The following is a 21,306-nucleotide window of genomic DNA, read 5'->3' as shown; positions in this document are numbered from 1 at the left end:
GAGCCTCCCCGTTTCCCTGAGGACACATTCCTGCCCCACCCCTTCCCCGAGGCCCTGCCCCCACTCACTATATTCCCCCTTCCTTGGTGGCTTGCTCTCTCCCACCCTCACTTACGTTCACTGGGCTGGGGCAGGGGGTTGGGGTGCGGGAGGGGGTGAGAGCTCTAACTGTGGGTGCGGGCTCCGGGGTGGGGCCAGAAATGAGGGGTTGAGGGTGCAGGAGAAGGCTCCGGGTTGGGGTGCAGGAGGGGGTGAGGGCTCTGGCTGGGGGTGCGGGCTCAGGGGTGGGGCTGGGGATGAGGGCTTTGGGGTGCAGGAGGGGGCTCCAGGCTGGGACAGGGGGTTGGGGTGCAGGGGGGGGTGAGGGCTCTGTCTGGGGATGTGGGCTCTGGGGTAGGGCTGGGGATGAGGGGTTTGGGGTGCAGGAGGGGGCTCCAGGCTGGGGCAGAGGAGTTCAGGGTGTGGGACGGGCTCGGGGCACCTCCTGGTCAGTGGCGCAGTGAGACTAAGGCAGGCTCCCTGCCTGTCTTGGCTCCGCGATGTGCCCCGGAAGCAGCCAGCTGGTCCGGCTCCTAGGCGGAGGTGCGGCAGGCGGCTCTGCATGCTGCTCTCACCCTCAGGCACCGCACCCGCAGCTCCCATTGGCTGCGGTTCCCGGCCAATGGGAGTGCAGAGTTGGTGCTCGGGGCAAGGGCAGCATGCGGAGACCCGTGGCCCCCTCAACTAAGAGCCGGACCTGCTGGCCACTTCCGGGGTGCAGCGCAGAGCCAGGACAGGTAGGAGCCTGCCTTAGCTCTGCAGCACCGACAAGCGGACTTTTAACAGCCCGGTCGGCAGTGCTGTCCAGAGCTGCCAGGGTCCCTTTTCGACCAGGTGTTCTGGTCAAAAACTGGACACCTGGTCACCCTACAGTGCCTGGGAAGATCATCGATCGCTCCCCCCTACTCCCCGTGCAGTGCAATCAGCAAACAGCCTCCTCAGACAGAGCCCAGACACACACACCAGGCCCTGAGTCTCACGCTGACCTAACTGAGATTTGTGTCCCATAATCCCCACGCCCTCCACTGGGTTATCGCTAACCAATCCCCCACCTGCTCTGCTCCACAGCACCTGGGCTGGTCCTGTCCCCATCCACACCCAGGGCACTCTATTCACCACCCACCCACACCCAGGGAAGGGGGGATAACCCACCTGCTCCCTTTGTACATATGGGGAGAGATAGTCCTTGAGTTGGAGAAAGGCAGGAGTACTAATGCCATTGTACACATGGGGCTACGTCAGGATAGTCAAAGGAACCATCTTTCGACCATTCTCCAGGGCTTTCCAATGCCCAAAAGGTTGGCAAATGGACAAAGATTTTTGGGTGCCATGGAGAGAAGGGAAGGAGGTGGGATGAGGGCAATGTGGATTTACCTCTGTTCTGGGCCAGTTAAATGCTCATGAAAGAACCATTCTCGGTCATAAAATATATTGTTAGGAACCTTCTCTCACTCTCCTGTTTTAAGCCATGACCAAAGTGCCTACAGAGATACATGCACGGTTCAGTCATCCCCGCTCTGTGCTTTATCGAGCCCTACCGCCTCCCATCCCCAAACCTCTCCATGCGCTGGGAGTGATGGCATTCGCAGCTCACCTTGGATGCAGAACTTGAGTTCCTTGGCATCAGTGACCACCGTGGAGTGCAACTTTTCAGGCACTTTCTTGCTGATCCGGTTATAGCTGCGCTGTCTCTTGGTCTCGCCCCAGAGATTGGAGCCACCATACATGCTGGGGATGTTGAGGACGGCGATGCCCTCCAGTGAGGTACTGCTCAGGTCCAGCAGCGTTCCGTCACACTGCAAAGAGACAGGCATGGTCAGGAATTAGACACTGACTGACAGCCCGATTGGGTGGGGCCTGTGGGCACACAACAGACACAAAGAAGGGACAGATGCAGAGCTCCCAGGAGCTGGGCTTGCAGAGGCATGTCCACTTCCCCAGAACGCCAGAGAAGGCCTAGGCTAGGAGAACTGGCAAGGTCCCGCATGCCAGGAACACCACCGGGAAATGGTCCAGACATCCTGATCTACCATACGGCAGCTACAGGCACCGACAGAAGTGTAAAGCAGAGAGCCCAAAATCAGCGACCACACGGCATTCATCAAAGCATGGAGTCGTTATGTGGCAAATGGAAAAAATCACATCAGTCCCTTGAAATAGCACTGCTGCCTTTCTGGAGGACATGCTAGTCAGACACAAGTGGCTGGGCTTGGTGCAGGGCGTTTGGGTTGAAACACAATGGCCTGTGGCATACAGGAGATCAGACCAGATGATCTCTTCTGGCCTTACGCTCCATGACTGTGAGATGGGGAGGCATGTCTCTTCGGGGGTGGGGGAGAGAAGAGGAGCCATTTTCATCTGAATGGCTAGTGATTTCCATGACCTGGCTCTGGCCGGGCGGTGAGGCCCAGCAGTGTGGAGGGCAGAGGACAGTGAACAGAACAGTGTATTCATGGCACGCGATGTTTGGCCCTGATTCAACAAGGTACAGGTATCTGAGCATGTGCTTAGCTTTAAACACATGAGAAAACCCATAGATGGCAACAGGGCTACTCGTGTGGTTCGAGTTAGGCACATGCCTCAGTGCTTTGCTGAACTGGAGCCACAGGCTGAGGACAGAGCTGCTGATCTCTGGCCTGCACACACAGACTGCCCAGGCTGGGATACAAAAAGTTCAGGCTGCCACTTGGGGAGCAGGCAGCACACAGGGGGTCTGCACTGGGTACTAGCCCCACCCAACGGAAACAGCCTGGGAATCCTGCCCTCAGAGAGGCCAGTGGCAACTTGTGCCGCGCATCGGTCTTTCCACTGGGTGTACTCTGCATGCAGGCAGTTCAGACCAGGCCGCATGCAGCCCCTTCACAAACAATGTCTCGTTTTCTTCCCAGCCCTGGGGCTGATAGGCAGGTAGTGCATTTTTTCAGTCTTTGAATGTATTCCATGCACTGTTCAGAACTGCTAGAGGCATATGGAATGGACAGGAAATACAGCTCATCCATTAAACTGAAACTGGCACAATGTCCGCTACAGGACCTGCCTTGCAAACAATGAGTCCCTGCTTAGTCACCAGGGCTGGCTCCAGGCACCAGCTCAGCATGCAGGTGCTTGGGGCAGCCAAGGGGAAGGAGCGGCACATCGGGCTCTTTGACGGCAATTCGGCGGCGGGTCCCTCGGTCCCTCTCGGAGGGAAGGACCTGCAGCCGAAGAAGAAAGCGGCGCGGTTGAGCTGCCACCGATCACGATCACGGCTTCTTTTTTTTCCGCTGCTTGGGGCGGCAAAAACCCTGGAGCCAGCTCTGTCAGTCACCCCCTTATGGAAAACCTGGGAAAACACCCAGCCTTTGCATTGTGCCCTGAAGACCAACAGAGTCTGGTTGTCGTGGATTAAGCCAAGGGAAGGGAATTCAGAGTGGAGGGCCCTTCCTTGAGAATGCCCTGCCACTGACTCCTCATCATTCATACCTACCATCCGGAGTGCCAGCCGGCGAGCACCTTTGATCTCAGCATCACAGTCTGACCCCATATGAAAGGCAATCTCTATTACACACAAACCCCAAGCCCTAAACAGCTTAACAGTAGAGCCGGTCAAAACAATTCTTTGCAATATGTAATTTCAGTGAAAAGGGCTTTTTGTCAAACACCACTTTTCACAGAATAATTTCCATTTCATGGAAACATGTCAACAAGACCAGGAAACATTTTGCCCCAAACTGAAAAATGTAACTGAAAACAGAAATTCTGACCCCTCGCCCCAAGTTTTCTGTTGTGGTCTTTTGAAATCCTCCAAAACATTTGCAGGACATTTTGATGAAAAGAAAAATATCAATTTTTAAAAATTTCTCATGACAAATCATTAGCATTTTTCAAACAGCTTTTCTTAAAACCAACTTGGGTGGGGGGCAGCTGTCAGCAGTGAGCATCACCTCGTCCCTCCCGGATGTCAGGAGAAGCAGAGGTTATACAAGCACCTGATCCGTCAGAATCTTACATGCTCTGTTGTTGTAGTCGTGTGGGTCTCAAGGGTATCAGAGGGACACGGTGGGCGAGGTCATATCTTTTATTGGACCAACTTCTGTCGGTCTGTTGTTCTTCAGGAACTGAAGAAGAGCTCTGTAAGCTTGTCTTTCTCACCAACAGAAGCTGGTTCAATAGAAAATAGTACCTCACCCACCTTGTCTCTCATGTTGTTGGGTGGGCATTTCTATTTTGAATATTGTATGTAGGGTGCGGGGAGTGGAGGGAGTCAAATATAACTCTCTGATAGAATTCAAGAACCCCTGTCCTAGAAACACTCTCTCATTCTTTGGTTCTTTCTTTTGGCTACAAGATGTTTTTTATTATACATTTTAAATTAAAAATTAAAAAACCCAGAGAAGTCTGATTAGATAATTTTTCCCATAATTTCAAGTGGAACTGATGTCACTAACCAGACAGTTTCTCAAATCACTGCTCACAGTTCACCCTGTTCTATCTACAGCAACTTAGAAAACGCCCACTGCTCAGCTACCTTTCCCTGTGGCCTCTTCTCTTATTATTTGAACTTACTTTAGAGAATCAAATATTTTGGCTCGTCAAAGCCTTATTCCTTTGATGTCTGGATACTGTTTCTTCTAAATGCGATTTGGAAAATTGGGTTGACTTTGGCAGAAAAGAATATTACAGATGTGAAAGAAAAAATTGTCAATTTTGGAGCCTCTTTAGGAAAGCAATAAAGCATTCATTACTTGGAGTCCTTACTGAGGTGTCTCAGTGTTGCATAGACAAATGGCAACATTTGAAAATGACACTAAAAGGTATTTGTGGCTTTCCAAAGGACTAGAGGGAGGGACAAGTAAATAGAGTTTTTAATTGTATAAATGACTTTAATTCCTCTGCCAGCATTCAAGCAGGTAGAGTATTTCATCAACAAAACAATACTTGGAGTGTGGTGTCCATGAAGCGGCCCCTATATACTATTACCCAGACATCATCTTCTGACTGGGAAAGCTGATGACTTATAGGTGGAAAAATTAGGTGTGGTTTCTTCAAGGTAGAAGGGTAAATATCTTCCTTGATGTTGCTAAAACTACCACGCATGTAGGGGAAAAAAAAATCTTTGTGTTGTTTGCATTCATAATGTATTTCCTAGGCTTTAAAGCATCTGTTCTTTTGCCTGCTAAGTTACAGCTGAGCAAGGATCAGAAATGTTATTTTTTTCTTGGATTTTGATGATGCTAGGGAATTTCTGTCCTCCGTGTTTTCCAAAGAAGAATGTGTGTTGGATAACGAAGAACTCTCTAATTCCCTGTGGATAGAATTTTGATTCTTTTTCTTGCCGAGTGAGGACCTCAACCTTATTTTTCATGGAATCATAGAAATGTAGGGCTCGAAGAGACCTCAAGAGGTCATCTAGTCCAGCTGTGGCAGGACCAAGTAAACCTAGACCATCCCTGGCAAGTGTTTGTCTAACCTGTTCTTAAATACCTCCAATGATGGGGATTCCACAACCACCCTTATAGAATCATAGAAATGCAGGGCCGGAAGGGAATTTTTAAAATAATTCATGCTAAAGTTAGGACATTTTAAATATTCATGCTAAAAAAATTAGGAAATTTTAAATATTACCGCATTATTATGTGTGTGAATCTGCCTGCAAATGAATATACCAGTATGCACACACACATACACACTTATCTTTGTATATGCAATACTTTTTTATCCCCCACAATGCTTGGAAGTCTTCTCTTTTTTTTAGCTCAGCCTGGATTGTGAAAAGCCAGAAATGTTTTTTTATTTATTTTAAGCTAAACTCAGAATTTTGGGGCTTTGTTTCAGTTACTCATTCTTCCATATATTTTTGAAAATAATAAGAAGTAAAATATCCTCTAACATCTCGAAGTGCATGTACAGTGCCTAACGCAGTGGGGTAGTGATCCATGACTTGATGCTGCTCATCTCAATGGCATTTCTCTGTTGGTCTTTAACATGATAACTTCTGAATGCTGTGTCTGGTTAATTCCAGACTTCTAGGGTCTGTAAAGCTTCTCACCGGGCAACGCTATGCAGGTAGAAAAAGGAAGTGCCAAAGACATGCTGATGCAATAGGATATGGCTTGTTTAGGGGCAGGGAGAACAGTAAGGGCCCAGTCCCAGTTGATGTAACTCAATGTAGCTCCACTGGAGTCACACAGATCATTTCTATTGGAGCGAATGGAGCTGGGCAGCTGGCTCTTCCTGTTCCAGTTTTTCAGAGAAGTGGGAGTTGGAGTGCAGGAGATGGACAAGGGAATAGGAGCCTGAGAGGACATGGGGGGACCTCTGACATACAGACATGTGGGGAGAGAACACTGGGATGCTTCTATGTACTGAGACTGGAACGAGCACGTCCACATTGGGTGGTGTGAACATATCCTGGGAGCGGAGATGGCTAAGAGGAAGGCTATTAAACACTAAAGCACACACATGTACCCAGAGTGTCTAGCCAGCCTTTCAAGTGTGGGTCTTTAATGTTAGGCACATGAGTCTGTAATTAGTTACCTAAACTCGGTTGCAGGCACCTAACTGCTAATTCACGTACACACTCATTTAGGTAGCTGAGTATTTAGGGCCAGATTTACAAAGGCAGCTGGCACCTGAAGATGCAGGTAAACACCTTGGGGGGATGAGCTATCCCAGGATACGCACATTTTTACAGGTATTCCTGTGTCGACGCCGAGGGTGGGGTGTATTGCTTGGACAATTCTGACATAGTTAAAGCAGTACAACTCTCTAGTGTAGACACGGTCATAGGCCCCCTGGGTTGACAGTTATCTCACAGTAGATCTATAGCGAGGAACAGGGATACTCTGGAGATTACAGGCTCGATACAGCAGCCATTGAACAGATGAAACAAATGAAGGAATGGACCCAGGAGTGCAGTCCTGGAAAAGGGCACCAGATAAGCCATTTTTAGTCTTTAGGCTAAACATTACTGGCCCGAACAGGGAAGGGATGGAGGTGGTGACCCAGTCCAAAAGGAATGTGATCTGCCAAATCCTATATACGCTGGTGCCTTTATGGGGTTGGGAAAACAGGCATATTAGAAAGGACCCCCATCTTCTGCTGGGATCAGCAGAACTTGGGCGGGTTTCTGCTGGCTTTAAGAACCCGGTGCAGACGCCACATACACACACAACACACTGAAGAACATCCAACGAGCAGGGAATGTGTCCCCCCCACCCCTTTTACCCTCCTCTGTTTGTGTGCCAGCCTGGTACAATGGGCTCTTTGAGAAGGGGCAGCTGGCAGGGAGGCTGGCCGTAGAAATGTGCAGCTGGGGGAAAACCAAATTCATTTCCAGGAGCTGTCCCATAACGGATGCCAATTTCCAAAACAAAACCACCATTTCTCTGCCCTCATGGCAGTTGCCTCAGAGCTGGAGGGAGGCCGGACTGGGAATTTCAACTTAAAATGCTGCTAGGTTAACACTTTGCTGCCTGGGGCGGTGATTTACATAACACACCCATGCTTGCGATGGAGTGCTTGAAACACCTGCACTTGCTCCTGATCAACAGCGCCGATCTCAAATAACAGGATGCATCGCTGTGCAGCATGGCTTCTGCCCAACATTCAGAGACATGCAGCAGAAGTCTGGGATTTTAACAACCCCTTCCCCTTCCAATCTTTCCTCCCATCCCATGGCAGCACCACCACCTGTTTGGGGCGGTGTGTATCTTACTGCATCACCTGCATCACACGCTCCCTCACCTTCAAACACAAATCCTGGTGTGGCTCAGAGATCAACAGCTTCACTCTGTTTAAAGCAAGTCTGTAATTTTGCCAGGCTGGCTGACAGAACAGTTCAGGGAGGCCGGCCAGTCACAGAGTCAGAGATCAGTACTAGGGACCAAGGGGCCACCTCGGTCATCAAGTCAGAAATGTGATATCTTGGCAGCTCAACTCCCCTCCAGTGCCTACACTAATCTGACCATCACTAGCGATGCTGCCTTGCACACTTTTCCTTTACTAATTACTCTGGACTAATTCAGGCTGCTGGGTTTAGCCTGCAGATGCCGGGTGATGGCCTGTGATACACAGGAGGTCACTAGACACTCTGGTGACCCTTCTGGCCTTAAACACTATGACGCTATACTCCCCTGCTCAGTGTTCCTAATATCTCATCTAAACATCCTTCTTTAATGACAAACTATTCCTCACCTTTCTGTCCTACCATCTTGTATGGCTGGATAAATTGCCTTCCTTCACTGAGGTTTTTAAACTGAGGGGTTACAGTTCGCATTCCTATGTTGTCATTAATATTTATTATTTGTATTGCAGTAACAGCTAGGAACCCCACCCCAGGATCAGGACCCCATTGTGTGGGGCTATGTACAGACATGGCCAGGCCCAGGGAACTCAGTCTGCATGCCAGCCAGCAGGCAACGGGGGGGCACACCGGACCAGTGGGCGAGGCTAGAATGGGAGGATGAGTTGCCATAAAGCGAGCACAACGTCCCAGAAAAGCTGGTCACATGCCTTGCCGATGCCAGTTGAGAGGGATTTGTAGAGACACATTGTGGCAGGTATGTTTTTAAAACGGGATTTAAAAGAGTACAAGGTGGCAGCTTTATGAATTTCTTTGGGGACATTTCCCCGGGAATGGGTGGTGACGGGGGAGAGTGCATGGAGATTGTCGGGGGAGAAGTGGACAGGCAGGCTGGTACCGCTGGGGCCAACAGCTCGACAGGTGAGCAGATCGGATGGAGAGGAGGGCTAAACGGAGAAGGGTGTTAAAGGCCAAGATGTGGAGCTTGTGTTTGCTGTGGTGGAGGAGAGGGGCCAGTGGAGGGACATGGAGGCGGGGTGAAGTGACCCTAGCTGCTGTGTTTTGGTGGTTCTTTGACAGCAGCGTCTTACTCTCCAGGTTTGGAAATCATTCCATTCTCCCTTCCGGTCTCCGGTTATGCTGTATCTTTCCTATTCCAAAGACACCTGGCTGGCGTGAACTCAGCCCGGTCTGGCTGCCCGGGGCAACACAGGGAGGCACCATTACTTCCCTTGCTAACCCAGAATTCTCTTTCACAGGAGAGTGGAAACCCAGCCGCGAGGCCCAGGCCCACAGCCATCTCCCCTCACTTTGTCCACAAAGTGAACCATCCCTACCCTTCAGGCACTTCACCCCACCCGCCTCCATCAGCTGCAGTCACGGTCCTCTTCCCCCCCCCCAACTCCTCACCCCCAAAGCCATAGCTGAGGGGCTGAAAGGGGAGGGGCCTGCTGCCCCATCTTTGGCACCTAACTGGTCCTTCTTTGCTTGACTGACATCAGAGGACAGGACCCATCCCCTTGTCCATGCTGGGGAGCGAAGCCTCAGGAAAGCATCTCCCCCAACCCCCGGCCACGTATCCTGCATTACAATGGATCTGAGTTGTGTGGCAGGCCCCCGGGTCCCACTGCTCAACAAAAGCGAGGCTCTAATTGGCCACGATAGCGCCAGTGCTGCACAGAAGGTGACGCACATGCTTTCGGAGAGCTCCTCCACGTCTGCTATGCTGTCACACACGCACCAGTTGGCCTCGGAATTCCACCTGGTCCACGCCAACAGCAGTGACATGAGGGCAGGTGCTTGAGGGGGTCTGGGTGGTTTGTCAAGTAGCAGAGAGGGGGGAGTTCCACCACCTCTCTCCCACCCAACGTCTCTCCCCAAGACCTATCCTCAGGGCCGATTGGTTCCTCTTTTGCCCTCCGCCCCCCATACCCAACAGTCCCCCTGATCCCACCTCCACTAGCTCACTACAGGTAGTTCTGTCTGACCCAGCGGGCGCTCCTGGGACTGGCATTCTGCTCTCTCTCCCTGGGCAGAGCTGGGGAAAGAATTTCCTCATGAAGGATGGAGGAAAATTCCACTGCTGGAGGTAAAATCCACATGCATTTCTCCATCTGTGGATGGGCTGAATGCATGGTGCTGTCTTTGACTAACACCGGCCCCTCCATCATACGCCCTCTGCTATCTATAGCATCTTTCTTCCTGGTTCCACCTCCTACACTTGTCTGCAGTGCAGGATTTCATATGCAATACTATTCACCCTCTTTTAGTTCCCTCCCAACCTTTCCTATACGGATTGTAATGAAGGGATGAGATACACTCCGGAAGATTAGGGTCTCCTGGGATTTTCTTTGCTGGACAGGAATTAAATTGCAAGCAGCATGGCCTGCATGCTCAGATCCACGTCAGCCTTTGTGGCAACCGACCTGTTTTTTCTAGCCCTCATGAATAAGTAATAAAAGGTTCATTTATTCAGAGATAAGGAAAGCAGGAAGTTTACAAAAAAACACACCACAAAACCCCCAGTGCGAACTGTAAAATGACAGAGCTCTTAGCAACCACTGACAAGTGGCTCCCCCCTCCTCCTTTCTCTAATTAAAGGCTGTTTCCATGTCGCCAAAAGGCGGCTGTGTGCGGACACAGCGTTTACAGAGAGAGACTGTTCCAGGCCCACTCTCCAGTACAGCTGCAAGGCACAAACAGGAGTATTCTGTTCTCCCGCAGCTGGCTGCAGTTAGGCCAAGCACCCTGCTCCCAGCTCTCTGGTATGTGTTTAAGGAGAATTCACCTCGCAAATATACAAACTTGACCAAAATATTTTCCTGAGCTGTCTTGTCCATTTCCTTTCCCCGGGCTGCTAATCAGATCTGGTTGTCAGCAGAAGCCTGCTCCTTTCAACCAGCTTCCTCCCTGTCCCCAGCATATCCAGTGACATCATGCCCCAGTGGGGTGCCGTCATCGCTCCTGGATCAAGCTGTCACTGAGCGAATCAAGCAGGAGTACAGAGCTGCTTTCAGTGGAGAACACTGCTATTTACATACCAGCTACTTAGTGAGGACAGGACTGTTTCAGGGGAATATGCTAAACATTTGCAAGCTGCAGTTACATCAGTATATTTCAGGTCAGGAGTTGGGCTTTCTTGGCCTAACACTCTAATGATCACTATTTATTATTTTCACTGGCATGACGCTGAGAGGCCGTAGTCAGAATCCGAGCCCCATTCTGCTGGGTGCTATACAACCGCAGAGGAAGAAATGCTGCCTGCCCCAAAGAGTTTACAGTCTACTTGTTGAATATAACAATGGTGCATTGCTAGAGATCTTTGCTCTGAAATGATACTTTAGGGAAACAAAAAACGGAGGTGGATCTGTATGGTCAGATACCTGCACCGCTGGGTAACATTTTCAAAATCACTTACAGGACTTAGGAGCCTACATGTAAAATTATCAAAAACATCTCAGTGATTTAGGACCCTAAGTCCCATTTTCAAAAGTGGCAGGCACTTACAGCCAGATTTTCAAAGGTATTTAGACACCTGAAGATGCAGACAGGTGTCTAGTGGGGTTTTCTAAAGCATCTAAGTAGGTTTGGTGTCTAACCAATCCAATGAAAGTTAGGCACTGAGGTGCTTTTGAAAATCTCACTAGGCACCTATCTGCATCTTTAGCTGTTTAAATACCCTTTGAAAAACAGGACATAAGTGCCTAAACCACTTTTGAAAATGGGACTTGGGTTTCTAAATAACCAAGGTGCTTTTGAAAAGGTTACCTTCTGCCAATCAATATTCTGATTTCAGCTTGCTACCAGCCACAATTCACTGCCATTCCTGGAAGTCCCTCATTGGGCAGATATCTGAGAGCCACCATTTCATTCCCAGGAGGAGACTCTGATGGGAAAGCTGTCAATGCCACGCTTGGACAAATGGTCACCGTATGCTGGAGCTCACCTCGATCTCTAGGTAGTCGTGGAGCTTCTTGCAGGTAGCAGCGAACGTTTCAGTCGTGCCAAATTCAAAATACCACAGCTTGTTCTTCATCCTGACACACACAACACAGAGTTGGGAGGACTCATTAACACATTTGTCTGGAGACATGGCTCCATCCCTAACCCCCTCCCCTCCAGGCCAGGGTTCTCCAGCCCCACTGACAGGGGAATTGTACTGGCCTGCTGCTGAGACCCTGCCCACAAGCTTGTCTCCCAGGAAAAGTGGGATACCGTCACATGGAGTGACGCTGGCCAGCCAATGTGATACATACACATGCCCCAAGACCAACTGAATATGGGCTGTCGGGGCAGCTGGCAAGGCCCAAGAGTAGAGAAGTGGAGACGTTTCTGAAGCCCTGCATTCATGCCGGCGAGGGGACGCCAGCCGCAGCTTTGGATACACAAAATGAATCACTGAGCTTTGTGACGGGTTGTGCATACCCCGCACTGGAGAAGAAAGGGTTAACCCCACACTATGGGCGGTGTAAGTCCCGCCCTGCTGGCTGTGCTAGCCATACTCCAACTGCTGCCTCAGTATAAAAGGGAGCAGCCCAGCTCATTCTAGGTGGATGGCCGGAGGGGAAGGACCTTCAACAGAAGTGGCAGCTGAAGAGCTGCCACAATCCTTGCCTGTAAGAGCCAGAGACCCTGTGAGCTGGATTGGAGGCCTGGAGCCCAAGGAGCTCTGGAGGACCATCCACGCTGAGGAGCTCGGAGACCCTGACACCCCATGGACAGCAGCTTCTGGAACTACAGTAGGAAGTGATCTGGGGGTGTGTGTGACCGAATGGTATTTCCCACCAGAGTGAGGTCAGCGTGTTTTGGTGGGATTCCCTGCTAACCCAGTGACGGACCGCGCTGTCACTGTTAGGGCCCTGGGTCAGGGCCCAGTGGAGTTGGGTGGGCCCAGGATCCCTTACTTGGGCCATCACTCCCCTGGTGGCGGCCTCCACCTTTCCCTGCCATATTGACTCTGGCCATTAGCCTGTGCTGTCCTGTTTGAGGGCCACCATATTGACTGTAGCCATTAGGCTGTAACTCTGGCCATTGGGCCACATTGCCCCGAACCTGAGGGTTGTTAGCTGAACACTGGCTGCTAAGCTGCCCTGCCCTGCCCCTGAGGGTGATTACATGGACTCTAGCCACTGGGCTGCACTGTCCTAGGGCTGGGGGGTTGTTAGACTGACTCTGGCCACTGGGCCGTGTTGCCCTGAGCGTAAGGGCTGCTGTACCTGACCGTGGCCTCTGGGTTGTACCGCGTTCACCCCAAGGGCCACCAGGGAGACTAACTGCGGTGATATCTCCACCCTGTCCCACCCCAAAGTGGGACAGGGTGTGCATACACCATGACAAGCGTGTTCACGCTGAGCCAGGCAGTGGGGTGGAAATCTGGAGAGCAGGAATTCCTGCTTTCGGCCATGACTGGCATATCACAGGAGCAGCTCCACACCCTGACAGCCAAACCAGGCAGTGCAGAGACAGTCGGGTGTCGTGCACCAAGCCTTCTCCAGAACCGCTCAGGGTCTGCAGTAACAACTTGGCTACACTTGAAAGTTGCAGCGCTGGTGGAGGCTTTCCAGCGCTGCAATTAGTAACTGTCCACACCTGCAAGGCACATCCAGCACTGCAACTCCCTGGCTGCAGCACTGGCTGTACACCTGGTCTGCTTGGGGTATAACGAGTGCAGCGCTGGTGATCCAGCGCTGCTTGTCAAGTGTGGCCACACACCAGCGCTGTTATTGGCCTCCAGGGTATTAGGAGATATCCCAGAATGCTTTTAACTAAATTACTCTCTTTGTTTTGTTATGCAGCCTCTCTTTGTTTTGTTGTGAACTCGGAGCTCCACGGCGCTCTGGAGCACAGGGAGCTGCTTATCTAAAAAACAAACACAGCTCCTGTTTGCTGTGATCAATCTGTACCTGACTGTGAACAATCAAATGAGAAAACCCCCTGCCTGTCTCATTCACAGGGGTTGAGTGTTTGCTTGACGAGGAACAGCGGGGGCAGAGGGGAGAACGGGAGTCGGTTGGATGCAGGCTGTTTGCAGTTAAGAGTTAAGATTAAGGGGTCGGGAACATTTTCTGATTTTGCAAGTCAGGAAGCTAACGTACAGTGTTGGCTCCAAAAATCCACTCTCTCTCCCCTGCTCCCTGTCACACTACACCCCACCCCACCCCCCTCTTTTGAAAAGCACGTTGCTGCCACTTGAACGCTGGGATAGCTGCCCATAATGCACTGCTCCCAACAGCGCTGCAAATGCTGCAAATGTGGCTACACTGCAGCGCTGGTAGCTGTCAGTGTGGCCACACACCAGCGCTGTCCCTACACAGCTGCATGACCAGCGCTATAAATCCCAGTGCTGCAACTCTCAAGTGTAGCCAAGCCCTTAGAGAACACGGCAGCAGTCACAACAGGGGTTCTCAGAGGCAGTGGTCCCCTCAGCTCCTCCTAGACAGAGGTGGGGTGGGGCAACAGCTCTTCTCAGTCCCCAGCCCTCCTCTTGGGGGAAAGGCACTGCAACAGGGGATGGGGTATAGCAGAGCCAGGCAAAGGAGACCTCCAGCAGGCTCTCTGCTCCACCCCCTTCTGCACTCCCCCATGGGTCAGGAACCCTACCAGCCCCTCGTGGGCCATCACCTCTGTTGGGAGGAGAGGAACTGGCCCCCAGAGCGGCAGCAAGGGGGCGCATCTCCCCAGTCCCATGCCAGCTCTGGGCACATGGGTTTGAGCGGTGGAGGGCAGCATGGAAAAGAGGCTGGGAGCGGGGCTGGGGATCGCTTTGCCCAGTGGGGTGCAACAAGGGCTAGATTATGGAGGTACAAGGAAGCAGCTATCTTGGTTAAATGGAAACTGAATAGAGGAAAGAGCTGGATCAGGCAGGTCAGGGAGGATCCCAAAAGCAAGACCCCAAAGCTGTCAGTGGGGTGAGTGGTCAGGGTCTAGCAGCAAAGGACCAAAAATACAGAAATATCAATTAAATACACATTGCCCATTTGAACCAGGGATTAAGGTGATTTCATACTTTCAGAGTCCCCTGCATGCTTTGGGGTGCTAGCCAAGCAAATAATAGGGTAGCAATAAGCTGATTGAATTAGCTGCTACAAAGCCAGGAGCAGGGAGAGAAGGGAAATGCATCAGGGGTTGGATTAAAATACACTCTGGTCTTGGGGAGAGTGGCTAAAAATCAATGGGATTCACTAGAGACAAATGCAAAATGCTTTCATTGGCACATGCCCAAACACACATGGGGGTGCCTGGCTAGGAAAGAACAGCACACACCAGAATCTAAGGTTGTAGGGGAGGATTGATTATACATGAGTCAGCAATGCAAAGCTAGAGCTAAAAAGGAGCATGCTATATTGGGCTGCATCAATAGGACTGCGTGTAGAACAAGCCAGGTAATTCTTGCTGTCTCACTATCACTAATTAGGGCCATCAGGGGCACAGGGGACAGCTCTGGGGCCCAGAATTCCCAAACAACAGAACCCGATTTTCAAAGGCTGTTGCCTAAATGAAAGCACCCAAACGAGTACTTGGCAACTGAACTGGTTCTCTGGATACCACCAGCAGGCAGCCTTAGAAACTTACATTTACCTGTTGCAATGGTTACTGGGATCTTGGCACTAATCCCCGATTCTGAGTTCCAGGAGTCCCACCAATATCCAATTGGTGGATTTGGTAGGCTTAAGAGAGCCAAATGTGCCTCCTGATTAAAGCACCCAATTGAGCAAGTGCAGTGCGTGTCCATGTTTCAAAACTGCTCAATTGGCAGAGAGTTCAGAAAGCAGGCTCACCAGATGTGTCAGAAGGCTGAGCATGCTCTGTCTAGGGAGGGGAGACAGGATAGCTGTCAGCAAATACTAACCTGAAGGGATGTTACACAGGGCACAGGGACTCGTTATTCTAGTACCTAATGAAAACGGACCACGTACTAACAAGTCAAAGCTTCAGCAGAGACCCTAGTGAAGGTTCTGGCCATAGAGGGGGAGAGAGGGGAGTTGCAACAGTGCAAAGCACCTGAAACCCCTCTCTGTTCTGGGGGCCCAAAGATAGCACATACCCCCAGAAGAGTGGAGAACTCTGGCTAGGGCTGGGGCATGGCCAGGGCAGCTGGAAGATGGAATGAGTTAGTGCATCCTCTAACCAGCCTGCACCATCAACCAATCCCATGGAAACCTGTAGCGGGGTAGACACCCGCTCCTACCCTGTGGGGCTTGAAACAGCCCAGGAGAGGGCTGTGGCCAGGGCAAGAAGCCTGGGCTGATTAGGGAAGGTAGGCTCAGCTGTGGCCATGCCCCAATCAGGCCCAGCTGGCCCCTATAAGAGGCTGTGAGCCAGAAGCCCCATCAGGCTCTCTCTGGTCTGAGAGGGAGCAGGGCTGGGCTGCCTAGCAGAAAGGGTACTGGGAGTGAAGCAGAGCTGGGGCAAGCCAGAGGAGTAGGGGAGCTCCTGGCTGGCAACTCCCCAGGGTGCACGGCCTGGTTTAAGACCTAAAAGGGTACTGGGTGGTAGAGGAAGGCAGCAGGTCCAAATGCCCTTGCCTGTGAAGAATGGCTTATGCTGCAGTCTGCCCCAGGGAGTGGGGCTAGATGGTGACTGGCAGTAGCCCAGACTGAGGCGGGGTTAGTGGGTGGGGGTTCCCCTGGGTGGGGAAACCCAGAACCTGAGAGTGTGGAGGTACTGCCAGGGGGGCAGCAACCCAGAGAAAGGGGGACTGGGGTCCAGGAGGGACATGGGGGCCCAGCGGTAGCAGATCACTAGCCAACAGAGGGTGCTCTGGAGGCTGGAGAGCTAATTCCCATGGATGACCAGCAGGAGGCGCCGCAGGGGTGAGTCCGCACTGCTACAAAACCCAAGAGAAAAGGACACAGCAGGACATATCTTGCTCACCTGCCAGTGCATGAGGGTGATTTACACCTTCCCTCCCCAGCCGCAGGGACTCTGGCCCTACACCAGTAAGAACGACTAGAGAACACAATGGAGCAATTTGCAATTGGAGGAGGATATGGAATGGCCATGGCTGAAGACAGCCAAGGCTGGATATGACAGGCTGAACAGCTATAGGGTGACAAACTCCATCTGGTCGTCATGCAAAAGGATCTGGGAAGGTTTACATGTCTCATTGATATTACGCAGCTAGTAGTCACTCAGATGCAAAGGGCAATGTGACCGAAGTCTTATGTGAAAGTGATAAAGAATCACTGAAACAACTGCATTCTCACACTGAACAAGGAACTTGATTAGAATAAAGAAAAGTAAGTATTACCCTTAAATCTACTGCCTTTCCAACAAACGAGCATTTCTTCTGCTCTGTTCCCAGCGGTGCTAACTCTCATGGTTTTATCATGACTCTCATAATATTTGGTGATTTTCTTAAAGCCCCAGCTCCTGGAGTCAAGGGATTGTGTGAGAATCTCAGCTTGTATTAAAAAAAATGCGTTTCTAGTGCTCCTGGTTGCAGAGAAAAACTTGGAAATGTGACCCTTACGGTATGTCAACACCACAATCGTGTGTAGGCGTACCTGAGCTAGATTTGATCTAGCTAGTTCAGGTACTAGATAAGTAAAGCTGCAGCCACATGGGCTTCAGCTTGGGCTGTACAAGCCCACCTGGAAGTCATGGTAATTATGAGGGTAGCTAACCTGCAGTGAAGCGTGTGCTACCGCTGCTCTGGTAGCTGACCTAGCTGTAATACACGCCTCATGCTACGTACAGGACAGGGGTCCAGATACACTGTGACAGTGATGCCCATGGAATAACAATAAAGCAGACATGTGGCTTTCTGGTACTGTCAAAAGGGAGGGTGCTTGACAGAGTTTCCAGGCACCTGGATGAGACGGCTGTGACATATCCACGGAAATCATTTATGGCTCTGGCTACCCTAGCAACAGGGCTGGCCCTGAACTAAGTGGTGTCCCAGGAGAGGAGCGTCTTTGGCATCCCCCTCCCCTTTGTTAAATTTTTGAATTCCTTATTGTGTATTGCATGCATAGCCCATTTCACAACTTGGCTGCACAATTTGCATGCTTGATTTATCCCTATCCTATAAAACGCTAAATTTGCATGCTAGGATCTGTAAACAACAAAAACAGCCCCCAAGTCCAGTGCCCCCGCAAGCCTGGCACCCCAGGTGGTTGCCTGGGTTGCCTGCCCCTAAATCCGGCCCCGCCTACCAAAACAGCACCATGTTTACTCAAGTAGTTGTAGTCAAACCATGTGAGCAGGTGGGCTTTCCTTGCTTGCATGGCTAGAAATCAAACGATGTTCTAGCCATGTTAAAGGCCATGTTTAACCCGCCTATGCAGGGCTACTATGCATTGCAGGAAGCTGGGGTTGGAGACGGTTTGGTCTAAGCAAGCACAGTTGCAGTTTCTGAGCAGACCATGGTCCAGTCCTGCCTTCACTGCCAGTTCTACCCACATACAGCAGGAGCCATTACAGTGCCTCTTAGCAGCTGGGGAGGTTCCTAGCACACACGCGGCCCAAGGCACTACTGCCTGGCACAGATTCCTCTCCGCCCACACTTGGGAGGCAGCCTGTTCCAGCCACGTCTGGCCACCAACAGGCCGTTTTTAACCATGTACAGAGAGGGCCTAGGTCTTAGGCACCTCCATGTCATGGCTGGCAGGGCTCAGCCCCCACCTGGCACACAGCTCTGCTGAAAAGCCCACCTCATACCTCTAGGTACTTGAGTAGGAAATCTGGCCCTGGATCTTCAGGGAGAGGGAAACGGGGGAGGAGAGCCACTGGCCACACGCACCCTGGCTGCTCCTCACTGAAAGAGAAGGCAGCGGAGGGGCTGCAGTCAGACAGCAGCGATTAGAAAGGAGAGGGGCCATCTCCTCAGCTCCCCTTGCTCCAGAGGCTGCACACAGCTCCCCCAGCCAGGGAAAGCAATGACTTCGCTTTCCGGTGTCGTGTCCAAACCCACCACCTGACAGAGCTGCCTCAGGCCGAGCAGGCTCGCGCCGACTGACCCGGTAGCAAAACCTGTTGGTAGAGGTTTTGCACATTGCACCGGCAGTTCCTGGACAGGGCTCCCTGCAAAATCCCATTGAACCAGGAGGTCCCTGCTCCACCTTAAACCCGATGCCTCCCTTGCACTGGGGTCCAGGAGACGAAGCCAACATGGAGGCCGGATGGGCTGCTGGGAAGAGGCAGGAAGACAGCAAGAGAAACAGAGAGGAGATTCAGGCTGGGGGTGTGCCAGGGGAGGGTGTTAGGTGAGGCCACAGTGCTGCGTGGGTGCTGGATCTCTTGTGGGGAAAAGAGCAGGGAACCTGCAGTTTGGAGGGGCCACCCGCCATGGGCCATGAGTCATTCGTCTTCACCAAATAAGTGCCCAGGGATCATCCCTTGTGTTACAAGGGCCAAATCTGGAGCCCTGGGAAGTCACTAGAATTTGGCCATTGACCCCAACGGGATGAGATGTGAGGGGTTAGCAGGAATGGCTGAATAAGTTATCAGCACCCACACACTGCAGCCCAAAAATAACAAAACCACGGCTTGATTGGAGCTCCTTTTGAGCCGCCTGGGATTTGCGCAAGCGGCGAGTGGCTCCTGTTCTCCCTAATTGTTATTCAGCTGGCTCTTGGTGGCAGGGGAGGGACAGAGAGACAGGGTGCAGCCGCCTGAGGTTTTCCCTTGGCTAGTTGTTCTGTGCTGGGCTTGTTTGACTCCCCGGGCTGTGCTTCAAAGAGCTGCCCCAGGATCAGAGAGCTCTGCACTGTAGCCCAAAGCTGGAGCTGAGGCTCTTTGGTGCTTCTCTAACAGGTATTTCTGAAAATCAGGGCCCTGCGGGGGGATCTGCCTGTCTCTCTCGCACGGACCACAAGCCACTGGCTCCTGCTGCCCATGTGCTATTTTTATAAACTCCAAGTGAAACATGAGCTAGTCCCAACCTGCGGCTCTGCCTGTGCTGGATAGCCTGCTCTTGCTAGCCCTGGAGTTTGGAGCTAATTGTAAAATGTGAATGAACGTAGCTGGGTTTGCAGCCAAATCCTTGCACCTTTCCAAGAAGGCTGAAATATCCAGCCCTACAGGACTGGTGAACCGACAGACCCAACACAGCCTCAATCACAGTGCACTGCATATTTATTTCCTCAGCCCAGGTGCAGCTTCCAGGCCGCAAGTGCTCCTACTGCTGTTTCTATTTTACAGCCGGGTTGGATGAAGTCTGTCATGGCTCCCCACCAAAGCCCAGATCTTAACCTTTGAAGCATATGGCAAAGCCCCTCTTCTTTCTGCCTTCTCCAAAAGGGCTGGTTGCCCCTTCTCGACCCAAATCATTAGTCAAAGTGCGGGGCCCTGGGGATGTTCCAGCTAGAAGGAGACACCGATGGAGGCTGCTATTTTCTTTGCTGTCATCTTGTTTAGTTACTAGGAACGTACAAAATCCTGCTTCTCTGAATGCAGGAGGACCCACGAACAAAGGGAGCAGTTTCTTAGCTTGCAGCCCCAACTTTCTTTAGCCAACAGACCCAAAATCTCTCTCTCTAGCTATATCCAGGGTCACACTGTGCTCACAGGCTGCTGCTTGCCTCTGCCTCTCTCTCTTCTTGTCTTTTTTACTCTTTTCTCTCTTCTGCCTTCCCCCCACATGCCCCTCTACTCAAAACAATACTCAGCCTGGGTGCTTCACATACTCCTTTTGTTTTATGTGACTCAGTGGGCGGTGGGGGCCTCAGGGCAGAGGCGGAGCAGGGATGGGAAGGGGCAGAGCGAGGGCAGGCCTCAGAGAGGGGGTGGGAAGAGGAGTAGTGCAGGTGGGGCCAAAGGGGAAGAATAGGAGCGGGGCCCTGGGGCAGAGCGCAAGCAGGGCCACAGCCCAGGCATCTGTGCGGGGCGGCGGCTGTTTGAGGAGGCTTAGCCTGGCCTATTATGCCCACCACCCCTATTCAGTTCCAAGGACCATGCTGGCACCAGAAGCCTAGACAGTTGGATTTTGTGCTCCCTGCAAGACCAGATTGGTCCAATGCAGCATTTCCTCCTCCCACCTCCTCCCATAGCTGGTGGGGAATGCCTCCACCAGCGTCACGATGGAATGGCCAAAGGGTTTACCTGCTGTTGAATTTCTCAGGGTGCTTTTCTCTCATCATGTGGAATCGATGCGCGATGGAGGCGTCCTGCAGGGAGAGGGAATGAAGGGACACGTGAGCTGAATTATGGGAAATGCCTGATGACATAAGAGACATTTCCAGAAAATCGACATGAACTTGCCAAGAGCTGAGATTAAGATAAGTAAGCGTCATATCCTTAGCCAGGACATCAGCTCCTGAGGGCTAATGCTTGCAACAGAAGTTTACTCAGGGCTGTGATTTCTGCGCTAAGACCTAGTTAGGTTTTTTTTTTTTTTTTATTTAACAGGCAAACATCATCCATGTCTGAGTTACCAGCAAAGCCAAGCCCTAGGAAACAGGTGAGTTTGGACAATAGCTCAGGGTCAGTGTGCTCTGCTGCTGACAGAGCGGGGCCCTGCTCGGAGAAGAAGGAACTGTGGG

The 21,306-nt window shown here is 51.5% G+C and overlaps 1 protein-coding gene across 6 annotated transcripts in view; it reads right to left on the bottom strand.

Moving 5' to 3' along the window:
* Positions 1–21,306, bottom strand: part of DGKG (diacylglycerol kinase gamma) — a 184,938-nt gene that overhangs the window by 29,342 nt on the left and 134,290 nt on the right. For all 6 annotated transcript variants that reach the window (XM_045029040.1, XM_045029038.1, XM_045029039.1 and 3 more), the window contains 3 exons: positions 20,867–20,931; positions 11,769–11,859; positions 1,634–1,835 (listed from right to left, as the gene is read on the bottom strand). In XM_045029040.1, coding sequence (XP_044884975.1) covers positions 1,634–1,835; positions 11,769–11,859; positions 20,867–20,931 — 358 coding nt within the window. The remainder of the gene's footprint in view (positions 1–1,633; positions 1,836–11,768; positions 11,860–20,866; positions 20,932–21,306) is intronic.

The sequence above is a fragment of the Mauremys mutica genome, chromosome 9 (genome assembly GCF_020497125.1).
Source record: "Mauremys mutica isolate MM-2020 ecotype Southern chromosome 9, ASM2049712v1, whole genome shotgun sequence".
NCBI lineage: Eukaryota > Metazoa > Chordata > Testudines > Geoemydidae > Mauremys > Mauremys mutica.
This window is presented reverse-complemented; position numbering and strand designations above follow the sequence as displayed.